This window comes from Falco punctatus, assembly GCF_963210335.1.
Source record: "Falco punctatus genome assembly, chromosome: 6".
Lineage (NCBI taxonomy): Eukaryota > Metazoa > Chordata > Aves > Falconiformes > Falconidae > Falco > Falco punctatus.
In genome coordinates this window covers 62,961,315-62,980,797 of record NC_137585.1, presented here as the reverse complement: position 1 = coordinate 62,980,797, position 19,483 = coordinate 62,961,315, and the positions used below count along the sequence as shown (strand labels likewise).

The window sequence follows — 19,483 nt, the reverse complement described above, 5'->3', positions numbered from 1 at the left end:
TGGGGGTCTGGGGAAAAAGGTCTGCATCAGCCCTTGAAGTGCAAATCCCAAAATAAGAAAGACAAGAAGACAGATGCTGTACCCCATCTGGCAGCTTTCACCTGTCTCCCAGTCTACCACTGTTCCTCTTGATGGTTTATACAGGAGGAAAAGATGAGCAAAAGCTGTGCCTTTGCCCACAAGTGATCTGGTTTCCAGTACCACTCCATCCCAGGTCTTGCACAGCCCAACTGCCTCCTCCATCTCTTACACAGAACAGCTCCCAGATCAGTGTGGCTGGATTCAGCCGTGCACTAGAAAGCCCTTGGGATTTCTGGCTGGGAGGGAAGGGGGAAGGGTTAGCACTCACAAAATGCTTATGGCACATTTCCCCAGATATCCCTGTGCGGGTTATTGATGATGAGTCCCACTTGAGGAGAAGTCTGTTAATGAATCTGAAGGGGTTCTGATGTGCAAAAAGTTCTGATAAGAGATTGAGCATTATGGCACTCTCACCCTGAACATCCGCACAGGCAAACCTTGCTGAGCGGGGTGTAATGGGGTCCTCTGCTCTCAGGGCTACCTAAAAATATGAGGAAACAGACCCAGAGAGGAACACCTGAGGCTGCACTGAAAACCCCTACCAAACTAGAACTGAAAATCAGTTTTCTTTATTGCAATGGAATCTATGGAGAAGGAACAACCTAAAGTTGGATTTGACATTTGCCTTCAAATAACAAAAAAACAAAAAAACCACCACCACCCACCCCCCACCCCCAAAATCCACAAGGAATTAATCTCAGTGACCCTGCTGCAAGGTACATCAATAAGAGGTGCCTCTCCTTTCCAGATCAGGAAGCAGAGGTTAAGTGACCAGAGGGAGGAGGGCATGGGGGTTCTGCTGTCAACCAGGTCCAGACTGCAAGGCCAAACTTCTTGAAGGACCGAATCTGTACAGGTTTTTTTTTGTTCTGAGTCGATGCTGCCACCCTCACTCATCACCAGCCATCACATTTCTGACACTCCTTCACAATGAGCTGCTGAGCAATCTGCAGTTCCCTCTGCCCCTTTTCTCTCTGTTGGGGGATTTATTGCTGGATGTATTGATTGCTTGTTGTCACTGACCCTGGATGGCAGGAGATGAAATATCTAACATTGCTGTGGAATAATCAACGGCCAAATCCATCCTTTGCTATACTGCTTGCACATGGTCTGTGCTGTCCTTCCACTGACAGCAAAACAGACAGTGCTTTGTAGGGCGGGTGCAAGATAAGACGAGATAGAAATGTGTTGCAGAGCTGCATATCAATTGGAAATATCCTCAGATCAGCAGGATGAAGGGTTCATGGGTTCTTGCCTACCAGACTACAACTCAGGACTGGTTTGTCAAGGATCTCTGAATAATTCCAGAGCCTGAGTCAAGCCTTTGGACAAGTTTTGGAATGGATCACCTAGATCTGATCTGAAATTAAGCAGATTGTTGTGGCTTTGGATGAGGGTCACACAAGCTAAAAAGCATCCACAGAAGGTTGGAATATGGTACAGGTTTGTTCCCTTTTCTTCTGTTCAGGAAAGGAGAGGTAGCAAAGAGGATTGCTTCAACTGGATCACTGTCTCCACTAGGAGAGTTTGCAATGCAGCAGGAAGAATTCAGAGGTGAACTCAGTGTGAGTAGACAGACACATTGCAATATCAGGGTCCATCAGAAAAAACCTCCATCGCTGCCAAGGACACTGTGAGACTTGGAGTAACAGCACCCTGCAGAGTCACACTCAGCTGGAGATGTTTGGTTAGACAGATCCAATGCACTTTCCAGCCACTGTCTCTGCTGAGAGGTTCTTGGCAAGTGAGACCATCCTGCCACTCATAGCCAGGAGCTCAGCCAACCTGACACCTCCCTCTCAGCAGCTTTGGCAGAGGGGTGTCTGCAGGAGGGGGTCACTGGCAGTGAAGGGAGGAAACTTCAAGATCAATAGCACCATTAAAAAGCCTACAGAAAACAAAGGCAATGAACTAATCCCCCAGTCCTAAGGACACCTGCATCCAGCGCTCCTTGTGAGGTCCTGGATAAGCCAGTACTGTAGACTAATGAAATGGTGAAATGAGGTCCCTTCTTGGCCTGTTACACAGAAGTCAAAGAGTGTGGATATGCACAAATTAGCTCAGCATCCTGGCCAGGTAAGCCAAATGAGCAGTTGGGCTCATTGGTGCTCACTTGGCACAGCTGAGTTGACCCACACAGGACAAACACTCAACTTCAGGGTCAACATTTCCCCACAGTGAGCATACAGACTGTAAAGCTCCCTTGAAGAACCCCACGATGCTTACAGGGACCTGATTCCTCTTTACGGGCAATGGAAAACATGACAAGTCTGAAAGAGGAGAGGTTCAGGTAAACAGTGGAAAGTTGTTGGAGATGCTGAGACAAGTGCCTGAGCTGGGCTGCTAGTCAGAGCCAAACGGCCTTAAGCTATGGAAACAAGAAGGTCACCCAAAGAGCTGGTGGGTGGCTTGATTCACAGTGCATCAGGGTGGCAGGTGCTATCCTGGCACAGTCAGCAGACTGCGAATAAGGCAGTTGAGGAGATCAGACCAGTCTCTACCACCCTTCTCTTCCCTTGTCTTCCAAAAAATGCTTCTCAGTTAAGCAAAGCCTCCCCCAGTAAGTCCCAGAGACCTTGCTAGAGGTACCGGCGTGACTCACTGGCTCACCTCACTCAACCAGGGACTGAGGCAGCAATTTGCATCTCTGCCATGTGTTATCACAGACATTGAGGGAAGATGGTTGGCAGAAAAGCAGGGCTAGGGTGGTGGCAAACATCAGCAGGTACTTACATGTTGTGAAGAACACACCATCCGCAGTGAGGGTCGCCTGAGCCCAAGCACTCGCTGCAGGTCTCATACTGGCTACATGACTCCACAGGCACCCGAGTGAGCTGCAGGAGGAAAGGAGATAACCCGTCAGACTTTTCACAGAGCTCTGCAATGCCCATAATGACTTGATGGAGGTGCCACCCTCCCTGTCCTCTTCTCCTGGTGCCTGTCCTCCCAGTAGAACATCACTGCAGAGCTCAGTAGGCTGGGATAGGCAGAGGGATGTGGCTGCAGATTGCTTGAGAATTCAACCTGGTACAAACCCTGTCCAGATCAGCGCTCAGCCTGGCTGAGTGTAACCCCTGTTGAGATCAGCATGTGCCCTGTGGCCTTCCCCTCTTCCCCATGGCCTTCCACACTCCATTGCCAGATGACCTCACTTGCACGGTTTCAGAGGCAATGAGGAAATCAGGCAGGCTGTGTACAGGCTGTGGCGACCCGATACCCTGAGACAATTCAACATGTGATCTTCTGCAGCGAGTTCCACCCGCTGGATCTCAGTGCTCTCTCTCCTACATTCTGGTTGTGGACCCTGCTTCTTTTGGGCTTCCTGTGACAACTGAGGTCTTGTGATGTCTTTGTCTCCTTCCCTTGACCTCCCACACCCACCACCACTGGTCCCAGGAGAGCGTTAGCTCCACTCCCCAATGCATCTTTCTAACCATCGGTTGTCCTGTCCCTGGAGAGGTTGTTCCCAGGAGGAAAAGGACAAAGGCTACCGGCCTGAGTACTGAATGAGCTTTCTGTCACTGTGACTTTGCAGCTCAGGAGGCATTAGAGGCAGACCTGAAACACCCATCTACTGCCAAAATACTGCATTTTATTATCTCCTTTTTTTCTTTCTTCCTTTTTAATTAAAGTATTTCACTCAGAGATTTCAAAGGCAGAAGGGACTGCCTAGCCTGACCTCCTGTCTAACAGACCAGAGACTTTGGATTCCTATTAGGTTTTGTAAGCCACTTACTTCTTTTGAAGCCAAACATACAATTTGGGCCCAATGACCTGATAGTCTCTTTTCCATTGAATAAGCTTCAGAGAGCTTCTGTAATCTACAGCCAATTGCCAGTGCCTTCACCCCAGCTCATGTCATCAGGGAGAGTTTATTCCTTCAGATGATACAGTGTGGTATTATCCTGATGAAACACCACTGAGAACTGCCAACTGTAAACTGCTGAACAGTTACTTGTGACAAATGACAAGGGAATACACCTGAATCCTACTGACAATGTTTTACTTGGTGCAACATCTGAGAGAGTTTGAGCTGTGAAGTGACAGACTAAGATTCATTCTGACTGCCTCTGCAAATGAACCAAAACCTGGTCTTTATATATAAATACATGTTAGGCAAAATTCCACCTATTTATGAAAATCTGGTACAAAATTTCTGTTTGTACCAGAAATTGTCTTCCTAATCCCTAAACAGCCAACCCACATGGTAGTTGATAGACTATGAGAAAAAGCTGAAAATCCATATTTTTACATCTGGCAGGTGGCCGTAGCTTTAGAAAATGTCAGAAAGAAGTATTATGGGATTTACTTACAATTGCACCATTGCCTGTGTCAAGTCACCCAAAGAAACCAAACCAAACAAACAAAAAACCCAACCCAACACAAAATCACCTTTCTCAAATTGAATCTATTGCCATGAGCACAAGAACATAATCAGGACAGACCACAGAGCAAGGAAAATGAGAAGGTCAAAGCAAGGAGTGAGTGACTCAAACTTCTCTAAGTACCAAAAAGTTTTAAAGGTAAGACGGCCTGGCCATGAATGCAATTGTTACACATTCCTTAAGCTTTGAGTCAGGAAGGTATCAGTTGTTCATTTAATACAAATTGTATACTCCAGGATTTCACCCAATTAGACTTATGTTGAACCCAATAATCTGTGTTGCATCCAACTTCCAAGAAGACATAGAATTTTTTACAAAAAGACAGCAAGGGGTGGAGACCTCATAATTTCTTGTTGGCCATTCCCACTTGTTACTTCCACCTGAGAAAAATAAATTATTAATTATTTTTCCTTGTTTACATCTAGCTTGACCATGCCTGTGCTGTGAACATCAGAATACTTGCAGAAGAGGCAGACAATCCAATTTTAAAGGTTGTAAATCTGCTATTCCTTAATGCAGGTGCAATCGATGGTGTAATCTCCACCTTGTAATTAGAAATATGTGAACACAGTTGGGATTGGCTATGCAGCTCCTATCCAAACTGCCCTCAGTTTAACATATGGTGAGGCTCCATTTATCCTCATTAGCTTTAGATAGTTTTTCTGAACCTCAGTTTCTGAGCTAGTTTACATCAGTCTTACAGAAGAGAGCCTTGGTTAAGAAGTTTAGGTCAGAACATGCACTTTTCCAGCACCTAGTTGATGCTGATGTTGAGTTTGAAAGTTCTGAGTCAAAATCCACTTGTGACTAGTATATATATATATAAGAAAGAAGTCCTAGAGGACTGAAATATGCTATTTCTTCACAAATTGCCACAAAAAGAGTAGATAAAAAGCAGTGCCTGTAGGTATTATTATTATTATCATCATCATCGTCATCATCATCATCATCATCATCATCATCATTATTATTATTGAATTAGCCACCAAAGGATATACAAGCTTCTTTCAGAGGCAGGAGGAACCTACTGGGAATCCAGATTTACATCTTTGCAGAAATGATTCCTTTTTAGTGCATTTAGGGTTCTAGGTCCCTATAGGATAGAGTTTGTATGTTGTGTGGGAGCACACCTTGCTTGAGCTGCTGTCCGAGAGAGCACAGCTATGCAGTTTGAGCTTGCGCCAAGCTACATCCCACACCCTGTCAAATACACCGGAGGAGTAGGTATGTTGTGCTACCATTCGCGTTGCTGTATTTTATTCTTGCTATATGAGATCTTTCAGGAGTTCACCTCAAGTAGCTTTATTGTGAGATTAATTAAAATTGTACCACGCTGATAAATGTCTCGGGCTGTAAGTGTCAGACCTTCTAATTAATAAAGAAAGAAACTACAAAAAACAAAGGGGCTGTGACTGAAAGGAAAGCCACCTAGGGGTCGTCAGCTGAAAAGAAAAAGAACATCAAGCAAATAAGGCACATCAGAGGTCTTATTTTCCTTTGGAACATAAACTGTAATTAATTCAGCTCAGCTTTCCAAGTTGAAAGTTTTGAGAACTGACCGTGCCCCCTGGGAGCAGTCAGCTTTTTATGCTGCCCCTAAAATATCCGAAAAAGAAAAGTCCATGCAGCCTCCCAGTTACAGTGCCTTTCCTTTTTCCACTGTGATGAAGGGACTAGACAATGCTGAAGGTTGAAATCTCCATTGTAAAGGAGACTGTGATTACTCCTTCCACCCCATTTTCATCCTTGGAAAGTCTAACAAACTTTCCAAGGTCATTTCTCAACCTTGGTGAGGCTCCCTACTGCTGGTCTTTCATCAGGGTGGAATAGGATTCAACTTTTTGCAGCAAATACAACCAGGGTTTCAGCAGAGAGGATTAACAAAAGCAAGGTGGCCTTCGTTTTGGGGCACTATGAGCCAGGTTAGAGTCATTTATATTCCTGCAGTGGTCACGGCTTAACTGATTTTTTGGCCTCACTGTGTTAGAGCAATATATGGATATAGGAAGAGACTGTTGTTGTTTTAAGGGCTTATACCCCATATGTGATGAAGCACATATCCCCGTTTTATCAATGAGAGCTGAAGCTGAAAGTGAGGTCTTGCACAGCTGAAGTAGGTGCTGTCTAAATGGCTTTGAAGGTGTGGGCTTAAAGCACCTGAGCAAGTTCATGCAAGAAGTCAAGGAAAGACCTGGCTATTGAACACTAAGTTTTTAAAAGACTTTGGTTTCATTGAAATGTTGAAGAAATGGAGGTAAGGTTCCTACAGATCCCTGTCCATACACCTGATGGACATCTAGGAGCTACTGTGCTTCCAAGGCTCTGTCCATAACAGACCAGAGTGACAGATGGTCTCTGATCATCTCTGAGGTAGGCAGCATTTCCAGGGCAGTCATCCCACTACAGGATCTCCAGGATCACTGCTGTGCATTGCAAGATGTAAAAGACCCAGGAGTCTCACCACCAGCACTTTGCTTGACCAAGGTCAGGACTTGTATCCCTCAGGAAGCTTCATCATCTAGACTGTCCCCTACTCACATCTATCCAGAGTGAGATGAAACCCCAGAGCTACAGTTGGACAAGTGGCAAGGGAATCTGATGTCCTTCTCAGGGACAGCAAAAAGACAATCAGCAGGTCCAGCTGCCCTAGCATCAGCAGGATTTGAAAAGATATCTCACTTCATCAACACATTCATTCACCAGTCCCCAAAGAAATCATTCATGAGTTTCTGGCTCACGAGGACATCTTGAAAAATCTGGCAAAATCTGCAACTGCTGCACAGTTCAGAGCTCACCTGCTAGATATGATTTCAGGGTTTTTCACACAACACTGGGGCTGTCCTCACCTCTGATCCAGCCTGAATTCCAAACTGCAGCTTCTCCAGCTCCCAGCCTCACTTCCACCCTCTATTTCTAGTATGAATGAGTTATAGAAACTCATTTAAAACAAAATGATTGAGGTTTTTGGATCTGATAGACAGTAACAGCTAATCCTGTTAGAAATTTGGCTCCCACTTCTGCCATTATATATTCACAAAAGCTCCTGCTATGTGCTCAGTCATAATTTTCTGGCTCCCATTTTTGACTTTTTTATTTCAATATACATTACTTTTTTTTCCCCTTCAACTGCCAACATTCTGGTCAAAACGTGAATCATTGCTCAATCTTTGCTGTTATAATTGGATGTTAATACAGCGGCAGGATTTATTCAGTCTGATGGACTAAGTTAATTTAAATGTACAAAAAGGCATCTTAAGTAGCCAATTTCCTTCCCACAGTCAAAAGATACATTTCCAAAACACTGAACAGTGACTCTGTCAAGCCATGTGGGTTCTGTGAATGCTGCTATCTTTCAAGGCTCAGCCAGCCCTGAAAAACAGCAGAAAGATTAAGAGAGCAGCTTATTTGATTTCAAAGCCTTGAATAGAGTGTTCATGATAATACAGTTTATTAAATAGAGCAAGGCAAAAACACCTAAGAGACAACTGATGGAACCAGATTCTGCACCCTTAACAAGAGTCAGTGAGGGTGTTCGGTCACCTGCACAGCATCCCAGGATGCCAATTTTAATGTGGCTTTAATTGTGGGCAAAGAGACCTTGAATTCCTCTGTCATGTTTGAGTTCCTGCGCCTCATCCACCTGACCTACAAACTCATCAAAAAGCAGGAACACAGAAAAACCAGGCTTTTCAGCCAGGGAGCTGAAGCTGAAGCATTATACTGGTAAGAATCAAGACTCGCAACATATAGGTGGCTGTAAAACTAGTGGGAAAGAAGATGCTCCTGCCAGGATAGAGATGAGGACCTGGGTTTGATTCCAGCCTGCCACTCCAGCATGATAAGTAAATAACTTGCCATTCCCACTGGGACATGGAATGTCATTTCTCATCAGACACCCCCAAGCTCTTCCTCTTTGTTGTAGCACTCTTCCCAGTGTATCCATGCTTACATACTTGGAAAACTGGAGGCTTTAATTAAGGAGAGTTAATTGGAAGCAGCAGTAGCTGTCAAGGGCAAATGACACAATAATTAAACTGGGGGTCAATGTCCCGCTGCGTGGCAGTATAAATTACCTGTCTAAATATACTTGTTCATCAAGGGCTTCCTACCTACAGTTGCGTGCATGTGGTTTCTCCTCCTCTCCTCTTCGCTGCCCTGAGCTGTCCTGCACATGTTTGGTGAGAGATGCCTTCACTCTGGTGTTGCCAGAGCAAATCCTCAGCCACAATCACATGCCACTGACACAAAGAGAGGCAAAGCATGAAAAGATAAGCAAGATTTGGTACCCACAGCCTCTGTGGCAACAGCCCCAGAAACTTTTGGGGTAAGGCTGAGAGGTGTCAGTCCTCACCAGATGCTCTACGATGAGATTGCTATTGCTGCTCCTACTGCAGTGCCTCCCTTGGCAGGACGTTGCCTTACAGCTGGGTCAGAAAAGCCACATTAGGTGTCCTCTATGTAGAGCATACTGGGCTTCATTTCTGATCCATCAAGACTGTACAACTTGCAGCTTGTGGGGAACAGCTCTGTCATGGGAAGTGTGCAAAGCAAGGGTTTCACCCACTCACCGAAGCCTGTCTGCAGCATCAGAGTCTAAGCCTAAGCTAGAAACCCAGGCTCTGCTGAAGGAGAGACCTTTTGCAGGGCAGGATTTGTTGGCTCTGTGGTTTAGATGTCTACCAGGGATGAGCTAAATCACACCCTGGATGTGCCTATGCCTATCCACTGAATAGAAAGGAGTCTAGACAGCCAGGTCAGGTGGAGACATTTATAACGTACACAGCGAACACTGGGTGAGGTGAATCCCACATCAATGCCATACTTAGTTCCCCACTAGCCCTCTAATCTTGCTGCTGCAAACAATCCCCAAACATGCTGGAGGTCTCCCCTCTTCCTAATTGTAGCACCAGAATAACCAATCACAATACAAAATGCATTTCTTTATTCACTGGGAGAGTGATAGAGGAAATCCACTGTGTTACATAGCTAGAAAACGGTTCCAGGAACTCAAAAAACCTGGTGTGATGACACAGACTGTTTGAACAAGTGCCTTTCACCATCTGCTCTGTAAATACAGCCCTCCTGCTTTGCTGCAGCCAAGCTCATTCCTGCTTTCTGTTCTGGCTTTATTTACAACGGAACAAGCACTCAGATAACAAAGATTATCTCAGCCCTTTTCTTGAAGGTTTGGAGGCTTCCCAGGTTCCCCCTTCAGAACTGCTCAGCCTACCCCTAGTGCTGTCCCCTCCTTCTCCTTCTTCTCTGAGAAGTCTACCACTCTGTAATGACTCTCATCCCAAAAGCATCAATAAACCAGGGGAAACTAGGGACACACCAACCTGCTATGAGTGTGGCTGCCAACCTGGAGATGGAAGAGTGTGTGTCCAGATGTTTCAGCATTGAATCTCATTCAGATTGCCTCCAAATTCACTCTTTTTTTTTTTCCTTACCAAGAACGCAGAACTGTTCCTCAGCTGGGATAGCAACAGTGCATCTCATTGGCATCCTGATGTGCACAACTAGGAATCCTTGTTCCTTGTAAAAATCCCAGTTCACCAGCTCAGAGGTGTGGAGGGAGTGTCAAGTGATTTTACCCAAGTCTGATGAAACCAGCCACCTTCTTACTCGCCCTGCAAACCACCAGCTCTGGCGAGCCTTCTCTGCCTGTAGCATTCAATCTGTGCTGCTCCCTGCCAGGCCCAGGGAGCTTCAGATACCCCCTGCCTTGTCTACCACTAAATCTTTATCTCATGATCAAGTGTTTCAGTCTGCAAACGGTAAAACAGATGAGGTTTGGCTAAATGTTTGTGTTCACAAGCCTACAAAAAAAGAGAACCTCATGTCACAATTAATGCAAGGCCAGCCCAGGCTTAATGAGAGCCAGTGCCTGTGTGGTTACTGAAGCATGCCTGCCAAGCAAGGGGTAGGTCGTTACCCAGGTGCTATAAAGACTATATATAGATTTAACTGGGACCTGTAATGGAATTTATGTCACTGCAATGGGCTTTCTTAAAGTCCAGCATCACTTGAAGGCTCCTGGTGGAGGCGTGAACAGTTAAAACACACAGGGAGAAGTTAATAGTTTTTTCTACTGGTGACGGCTGCTTCCCAGGTCATGTTGTTCCACCATCTTTCCAGATGTTCTCATCCTTATCCTCAGATATCAAGGAGCATCTTCCTGCAGATTCATTCTCCTCAGAAGCCCTCAGGTATCCTATCATGTCACCTGTCCATTCCCATCAATGCAATCCTATCACCACTCCAAATCCCTTCCTTATACACTTATCATCTCCCCGGGCTAAGATATCTTCCTCCCATTGCCTGGAAGATTTTTGCCTCTTCTCTCTCACCAGCCACCCTCACCTCCCCCAGGTCTCTAGCTCCACCTCTTGATGACCCATGCAGTTCACGAAGGATGGATCATGTTGATCTAATTCCCTTGTGCAGGGTACGACCCATAGAAACACTATAAAGCTACATAAATTGTGGCAGTTTGAAAAATGCCCTTTTCTTCCATTGAGATCAGACTTCACATTCCCCATTATACTACATAAAAGCAGCCATACTGGCTGGGAACAGCACTCCACATATCCCAGTTCCTTGCCTTCAGCCATGGCTTCATGGCACTAAAGAAAGCATAAAAACAGGGTAAACATTTATGATATGTCCCCAGTAGCTGCTCAGACTTTGGTTCTTTTAATTCAGGGAAATCTGTGAGTCTTATGTGTCCCTATGCTGTAACCTGAGCAGATCTTTCTTTAATTTTCCAGTGCATCTCCTTGAAATCGCATTGACTTTTCCCATCCACAGCCTGCTTTGGCAGGGAGTTTCACAGGTCCAGAGCCCACTGCTTGAAGGAATGACCTCCTTTCATTTGTTCAAGACTTGATTTTCAACAGTTTAATTTCATGCCCTCTGATTCTTGTATTTGCAGAGGTGGTGAACAGTCACTTCCTATCCATCCCCTTCTGCCATTCACAATTGCACCAGTCTCTACCATACACTCCAGTTCAACTCTTCCCAGCCTGAGGAGTTCCTGCTTCTTCAGCCACCTCCCATTCCATACCTCTGATCACCCTGGTTCCCTTTCCCTTTTGACCATTTATTTATCCTTGCTGGCCAAATGTTGGGCAAAAAGAGAGGCTACTTGGTGGTCATCTTTTTATAGCCTTCTCCACCTTCTCCCCTCCCTGGACTCTCAGGCACTGACCACATCAAAAACTGTTAATCTACTGCCTTTAACAGGGTGGCATCTCTCAGCTTGAGGCACACGACTGTGCATATCCTTCAGGCTCATCCCAGCTGAGAAAGAAAACACATCAGCTTAAGCTGTGATTAAGACTGCTTTATCGCGGGTTCAGGGAATAGCAGGTGACTCATAAAGCTGTGTGCATTTGATTGCTTTTAGTGGTGTGAGCATACGGTGGTATGCTCCTCAGAGGCCACGCTTCTTGCCATGCAAAGGAGCATTTGTTTTCTTCCCAGATACGCTCACACGTACCCCCACTCCGGCTTCTCTCATCACTGCTGCTCTCCTTTTAGAAGTCAGTCTCCATGCAGTGCCATCAAACCTCAGCTGACACCAGCACCACAGCCTGTCACCGGCAGCATCAGCTGGAGTGGTAGCATCAGCTGAAGAGTTATGAGGTCATGCTGGTTAATTTGCAAACCAAAAACTCAAGATCTGAGGCAGGGAGAGCCATGATAACCTTTGCTTGTAGCTGATCCTGAGCTGCAGCAAACATGTGCTAACCCAACCTAGAGACACAAAATTGGGATTTTCTCCCGAGCACTCACCACCAACAGCGTTACTGCTTCAGTCAAGAGTTAACCGAGATCCACAGAGAAAATGTGAAGCAGGCTCTTCATGAGCCTTTAAATGTCTCAGTTTATTAAACAAGAGAAAACCAGATAGAGCTTTCTGCTCAGCTGATGCCTGTGAGAGCTCAGTGGGCCCCTGAGATTTGGGTGGTAATTAGTGCTGCCAAAAAGACAATGACCAGGGCAGAGGTGCAGGCAACTATGTTGGGGCACATATATTTGCCTTTAGGTATCTGTTTGCCTTTAGATACTTTCTGTTTCAGCGTGGAATAAGCAAGAAGGTCCTAGCAAAGCCCAGCTCCCTCTGCAGCGCTTTAATTCACAAAAGCCTTGAAATTCAGAATTCCTGCTGAGTGCAAAGAGGGTTGCTCCATCCCAGCCCCCAGTGCCCATATTTCAATGAATTAAGTACATAACCTAGTGCAGCAAGCACTACACATGTTTTCCCAGCTTTCTCAGACATTCATCTTGCCATAAAATGAAAGTTCAAGGACATTTAATTCACGGATCATATAAATGCATAGCATTTAAGGTCAGAAGGGACCACTAGATCATCTGTTCTCACAGGCTACTACCCATCCACCCTTATACTGAACCAAATAATCTGGTTTTAGCTAAAGCATGTTGCCTAGAAAGACTTCCTGTTTCAAGGTGAAAATACACAGAAATGGAGAAACCTCCATTTCACGGGCAGCTTGTTCCAGTAGTTAATAACTCACACCAGAAAAAGCTTGTATATGCCTTACTCTTCAAGTGAATTCACGAGGCTTTGGCTTCCAACCACCGACTCTTATTTTGTTTTTCTTCTCTAGATTGAAAAGCCCTTCAAGCCTGCTGTTTCCACCCCATGAAGATGTTCAGACATGCCAATCGAGTCATTCCTTGACCTCCCTTCTGATCAATTAGCAGACTGAGATTCTTTCAATCCCTTTAAGGTAATCAGACCTTCCCGCTCCCTGCAAATAATATTTGCGGGTCTTTAGTGCTGCTTTTCTTCTCTCAGAGCTGTTTTACAAAAGGGGTCTCCAGTGCTGACCACAGAGCATGACTACTGCTCACCCTACTCCCTTACACTCCTCCAAGGATGCAAGGTGGTGCCAGCCTGTTTCTACTATAGGCTAGACTAGGACAAACCCTTTGCAAGGATGTAAAGAAACGACTCACTCATCCATTTCAGTCATTGCTTTCTAGGACACATCTCCCACTTTCCAGCATGACCTACATTCCTTCTTACGAGACAAGGAAGTTTGCATCTGTTTTCTTCGAGGGAGCCAAAGTCACCCAACCGCTCTGCCCTCATCATTGTTAATGCTGAGCTAATCATTGTGCCACTGAATATTTTATCTGCAGGATTTAATATCAACTTCCCACTCATTCATGAAAATTTTCAATAGCTTTGGACCCAGTATTGATCCCTGGAGAATACTATGAGGAAAACCCTCAGGCTTTTTGAGAGCTGCCAAGTACGAAGCCATTTCAGAGACGTCTTCATGCTATTTTTAGCTGCCTTTTTTTTTTTTTTTTTTTTTAAAGGGAGCAGGCTGTGGTGTTGACTCAAATGCTGTACAGAAAGGTAAAGAAGGGTATCCACATAATAAAACTTCATTATTTCCTTGAAGAATGAATCACCTGCTTTCCCAAAGAATGAAAAATGCCTTGTTTTCCATAAAAAACATGCTACTCAGCTGCCAGTCGGCGCAATCCAGGAGCAAGCATGAGAAGCTTCAGACTTATGCAGGGACTTTACTAGTTAATATTACCCCTTCTAGCCACCACAAATCACTAAAACAGGGTGTCTTACTGATGCACTTAAATTAGGAATATATTCCCTAGGATATTCGATGTCAGGCATTTCAGGTCTCAGGTGTGCAAAGTCACACTCAGAGGGGCCCAGCACTAACCAGTGCCTATATATTATAGCTTTATACCTGGCTAAAATACCTTGGTGAATAGCTCAAATTTAGACAGGTTCAGTCTGGGCACTGGAAATCTGTGGGGTTGTTAGGATATACATTTCCTGAGACTGAGGTGACCCCCAGAATTGTGGTCACCCTGTGACTACAGACACTGCAGAGGTGCAGCAGCATTGATACAGCTGGTTTTGCTGCCATCCAACAGCACATCCTTTCTGCTGGCTCCTGGTGCTAACACTGAATTCATGCCTTTCCATGGATCCCACTCTTTGTGCAGGAGCACACCAGCTTCTTCATTTCTCCAATCAGCTTCTCTTTCCCGTGTCCTCCTGTAATTTTTTCACCTTTTTCTCCAGCCAAAGCAGAAAGCTGAGACTCCCACTGCACCTTTTTTTTTATGGAAAGACATACACAGCACCCAGATTTTTGGGGGGAAAACAACTGGTACGAGGATCTGTAGAGAAATAGAATTTTAGTCCCTATAGATAACTGATTTAAACCTGATTTAAGGCCTGGTACTGCTTTGGTACTGTATGAAACAGCAAGATCTCATTTCAGCTTCTGCTGCCAGCCACTGCTGAGCAGGACTGCTGCCCGAGGAGCCAAGGGCCGGGTGGGGGGTGGGGGTGTGTGACAGTATTGCACAGGACAGCAAGATGCACATGCCAGCTGTCCTGTGCACAAAGCACAGAGACCCAAGAGACACCCACAAAGCCTATGCCAACTCTATCCAGGTGGTTCCCAAATTGTCATCTTGAAAGAGAGCAGGATTAACCTACTGAGGCATGTTAAAGGAGCCCTCCACCTAGAAGACCAAAGGCACATTGGCCCCATGTCTCTTATTATACCTGCCTCCTTTACAGGCATCCCTTACAAAAGCCCACAATCTGATTTGGACTGTGGGATTTGCTCAGGTACATTTCACAGTGCACAACACTCCATAAAAGAATAACCCAAAACCAACCAACAACAACCAAAAAAACCCAACAACCACACAAAAAATCCCAAAGCCAGAACACCAACCCAAAAAATACCCTTTTGTCCCTGGCCACAAAGAAAGGAACCTCATTTGGCACATAATGCAAGGGGAAATAAATGACTGCAAGGAGTAGGGCCAGGCCCTCGGAGAACCCCTCTGAAAAACAAGCCATGCCGTGCAGGTCAAAGGACCTGTTCCTCCTGTCCACCTCCAGCAGCCAGGACAGGGACACTCCCTGACTCCTGGGGCAGCTCTGGCACCTCCCGGCAGGGCTAGCTCACATGCACAGTGCTGGCATGGCAAGTGATGCTCATGCCTCTTGGCAGGATCCTGCTGACCCTCCTGGACCCTTTTATCTGGGTCATCTCAAAAAGAAGCCAGTGGCTTCAAAAAGTTTGGAGTCTTCTTGCAGAGCTCAGGGCATCTGACTTCCCTGTCTCAGTAGCAGTAGCAGTGACATCCTCATTGCTCCTTTTTAATCTTCCTTTTTGCCAGGTAATGTGAACACATGAACAAAAGCGCCAGCACTCTTCACCTGCAGTCCTCAGAGCCATTCAGGAAGGGAATGAGGAACAAAAAGCATCAGGGATTAGAAGAAAGTCAAGCATAACACTAAAGTGGCTGTCTGAAGGTCAAACACACTTAATGCTTTTATTGGCATGAGAATTGACACCAGTTTCATTAAAGCAATCTAACCACTACCTAAATACTGCCGTGGCCACACATACCCTTGTTTGAAGAAACCCTCTGATGCATAGACTGGCCAAAGTGGAGGGAAGCTGAGGTAGCTGAAATACCCTCTCCTGAGGTCTGTGCACTGCATCTGGCGTCCTTTCAGCTACAACAGGCTTGTAGCAACCATAGGATCAGCAGAGGGGACCAGAGATACTGATCATCCAGCATCACACTCCTTCTCATGCGTGTGGACACATGCGTGCACGCTCCCATGCATGCACACATGCAATCCTGGCAGCCAGCTTACGGCATTTGCAAGCACTGGCAGATTTATACCATACAGAAAGGGGCTACGAGGAACATGTTTTTTATTTATCAGATTCTATTTCACACTGGTGAACCATAAAATTCTAACTACAGCTTTTCTCAGTCTTTTACTGATCTATGATATCTGTCTGTCTGTCTCTTACCTATCCGCACGCATGCAGTGTGCTGGCAATAATGTATGTCCTGAAGGAATGGTATCACCTCTGTTTCCTGAGGATTGCAGCCTGCCTCATCCAGAAACAGCAATCCCTGCCCCTGCTTTATTAACCGAACAGCAGGCGTTGAGGAAAACCCTCACCCACACAATCAGGAGAGTGGTTTTCTCAGCATTTGTGGAAAGCAGGAACTTAGGAATGTGTAATAAAACCAGAGGACAGCTGAGAATCAGTTTAAAATCTCACCAAAATAATAGGTGAGGAGGAGAGTTTCCTTCCAGTTGCCTGGGATTTTACCTGAGGAGAACTGTGTATCTCCTGCTTTAACTTCATGAGTTAAAATATCACCTTTTTGAGTCATGTTTTAGAAAAACACAAGAGTTCATGCCCCTGTTCCTTTACCTTCTCCAGAGGACACACAAATTCTATAGGTAGCTGGCACAAGGGAGTGAAGGAAAAATAATGCTCTGTGTAATTTTATCTCTTGTTTCAGCCATTGCTCCTGAATCAACGTCTCCAAACATCCTTCCCTGTTTGGAGATCTTACTTATACCTTTGGAGACAGAAATAATTTGTGAAGGAGGGAAGCCCAGCCAGGTAGGAGCACAGCTCCAGTGCCTCTCTGGCCAGGGACCCACGTCTGAACAAGTTATTTAATCTCCATTTCACTTCATCTAGCCAAAGCATCTCTGAAAGGGACATAAACACCATCTAGGACTATTTCGCTCCATTGCTTATGAAAGAAACCTACAGCCGAGGTGGGATGAATCCGGAGCATGCTTTTTTTCTGCCTGCACAGCAAGGGTTAGAGCATATCTGCAGCTCGCAAGGATGTGGAGCTCTGGGACTAGGGGGATTGCCTGGCGCTGAGGGTGGATGTTTAGAAAGGCATGTACTGAATCCCTGGAAATATTTAGCTCAGATGGTTTGTTTTCCTAAAAGATGTGCAGTACTGCTGAGCTGGGGGCTCAGAGCAGCCATCTCCCTGAGGAGTTCTGCGACCTGAGTTATGCAGATCACATCAGACAGTCACACTGGTCTCTTTTGGCTTTCAAGTCTATGAATTTATAAGCAGTTGCCGAATAGTTTCAATGATAATTGTCAGCCTGCACTGAAAAGAGCTTACCTAGGCATACAGACCGCATGTGAAGTGAAAAGTTTTTATTATTATTATTATTGCAGATGGGTTTTGTCTTGCTCAGCTTTAAACTCCATTTTCCCTATCAGGATATAGATTTCAGAAGACAAGTTGCCTGACCCAGTGACCAGGCCTGTAATGGGACTGCTACAGCAATTGCCATATTTGCAAGACAAGTACGAATTACTACTTCTAGATTAGCTATGCAGACAGTGGAGATGAAGTTTATTGTTGCCCTAAATGCGTTGCTTTCTGCTGATGCATGAATGTTCCAGCAATTAGTTTGCTGTGTTAGGGTCCCTTTTTCCACATATTTTTCCTGGGGTTTTACTTGGAGTTTTTGTGAATTATTGACAATATCATTACTGCTTTTTTTTTTTTTTTTTTTTTTTTTTACATTATTGCAGATTTTGCAATTATTAATTTTCCATTACTAATTCCTCCACTAACAAGAATCCTAAACATGTTTTTATTATATAGGCAACATTATTTTATTATATAGGCAATTATGGAAAGGGGTTCTGTATTCAAATGACCTGTAGTATCAACGAGAGTATCACTGGCAGTTCCTACAACTTAAGCTCTCCTGAATTCCTAAGTTTTAATTCAGAGTATCCTATTAAAATTCATGAACATTTTTTCGATTTATTAATGAGAAATTAGACTGACTCAACAGTTCCCCCCAAAACCATGTCTGTTCTCTGCAGAAATCTTAATCCTTTCATAAAAGAATCTAAAGAATAAATTTTCTTATGACTCGTAATACGTCTGATTTACTGGTCTGATCTCAGTAAAATTCCGTTTCAACAGAAAATTTAGTCATAGTTTAGTATTAGCGTCTCCATTTCCTTGGCTTTGTTGGTGATTTTGGGTGGGTTTTTTCGTACAATTTGTAAAGCAGAACTTGATGCATGGCTCTTCTTGAAAAGGATAGCGTGGAGACCAATTAGTCAACCTAGAAACTGGCAAACTCCTCCTCAAGTGACTACATGACTGCCACAAAATGGCAGCTAAATAAAGATCTATCTAGCTTTTAAAAATATTAACCTTTTTGTTGACGCTGCCATTTATCAGAAGATTTATTCTTTGAATGACAAGATAGATACAGCAAAAAGCAGAGCTAAAGGCCACCAGCTACCCCATCATCACACAGATGGGCAGCAAATGCCCAGGGGTGCTTTTAAGCATAAAGACTGAGCAACCATTTTGGCAAAATAACTGAGATTAAAGCATGATTTAGAAGTTTGGTTTGCATAAAATGCTTCCTTAATTACTTAGAAATTGACAGACTTATTAAAACCTAATATCCACTTCTCTCTGTCTCTTATTTCTGTTGTCAAGCTGAGCCAGATGTTTCATCAAAGGTGCGAGCATCCTGCAAAAGGCAAAGCCTTGTATTAGGTATCTCTGTATTCCCTAATACCTTGAGGCTGGTTTATAACCTGAAGAACTGCAGTTAAGGCTTCTTCTAAATTTTTGGTTTAGGAAGGTTTTAATTAAAAATCATGTTAAAGCACTAAGCTCCAAAATATTTTTATTATTATTTTCTTTTTGCTTTTCTTGCAAATGCCTGTCCATGGATGCTGTTTAGAATGAAAGCTTGAGGGGGGCGGGGGGGGGGCGGGGAATAACCACCTTATTCACTGTCCTGGGGAAATTCTCTCCTGCAATGAACCTGCAGAGTCATTGCCAGTGGCCACTGCAAGGACTGAACTGTAGGACCAGTTGTGGTTTGGGCTGGCTGGGAAAGTGCCTGCAGAAGAAATTCCATGGGGAGATGCTGGTTCACTGAATTCAATTCATCGAGCACTGACAGATTGCAATGAGCTGTTATTAGCTTCAGCACATCAGAGAGGGAGTATAAAACTTCCAGTAATTTGCAAGTTATGCACCTGAACTTAGAAATGCTGAGCTGTTTTTGGAGCAAAAAGAATAATCTTTTCCAGATAAACCTTATTCCAGAAAGGAATTAAAGGATCAGGTGTTATGCTCAAAATACCTGTGTTAGC

At 44.6% G+C, this 19,483-nt stretch overlaps 1 protein-coding gene across 5 annotated transcripts in view; it reads right to left on the bottom strand.

Annotated features, from left to right (window-relative positions):
- The window catches only part of PLXNA4 (plexin A4), a 470,690-nt gene that overhangs the window by 168,245 nt on the left and 282,962 nt on the right, over positions 1-19,483 (bottom strand). For all 5 annotated transcript variants that reach the window (XM_080393431.1, XM_080393432.1, XM_080393433.1 and 2 more), the window contains exon 5: positions 2,815-2,915. In XM_080393431.1, the coding sequence (XP_080249557.1) occupies positions 2,815-2,915 (101 nt within the window). The remainder of the gene's footprint in view (positions 1-2,814; positions 2,916-19,483) is intronic.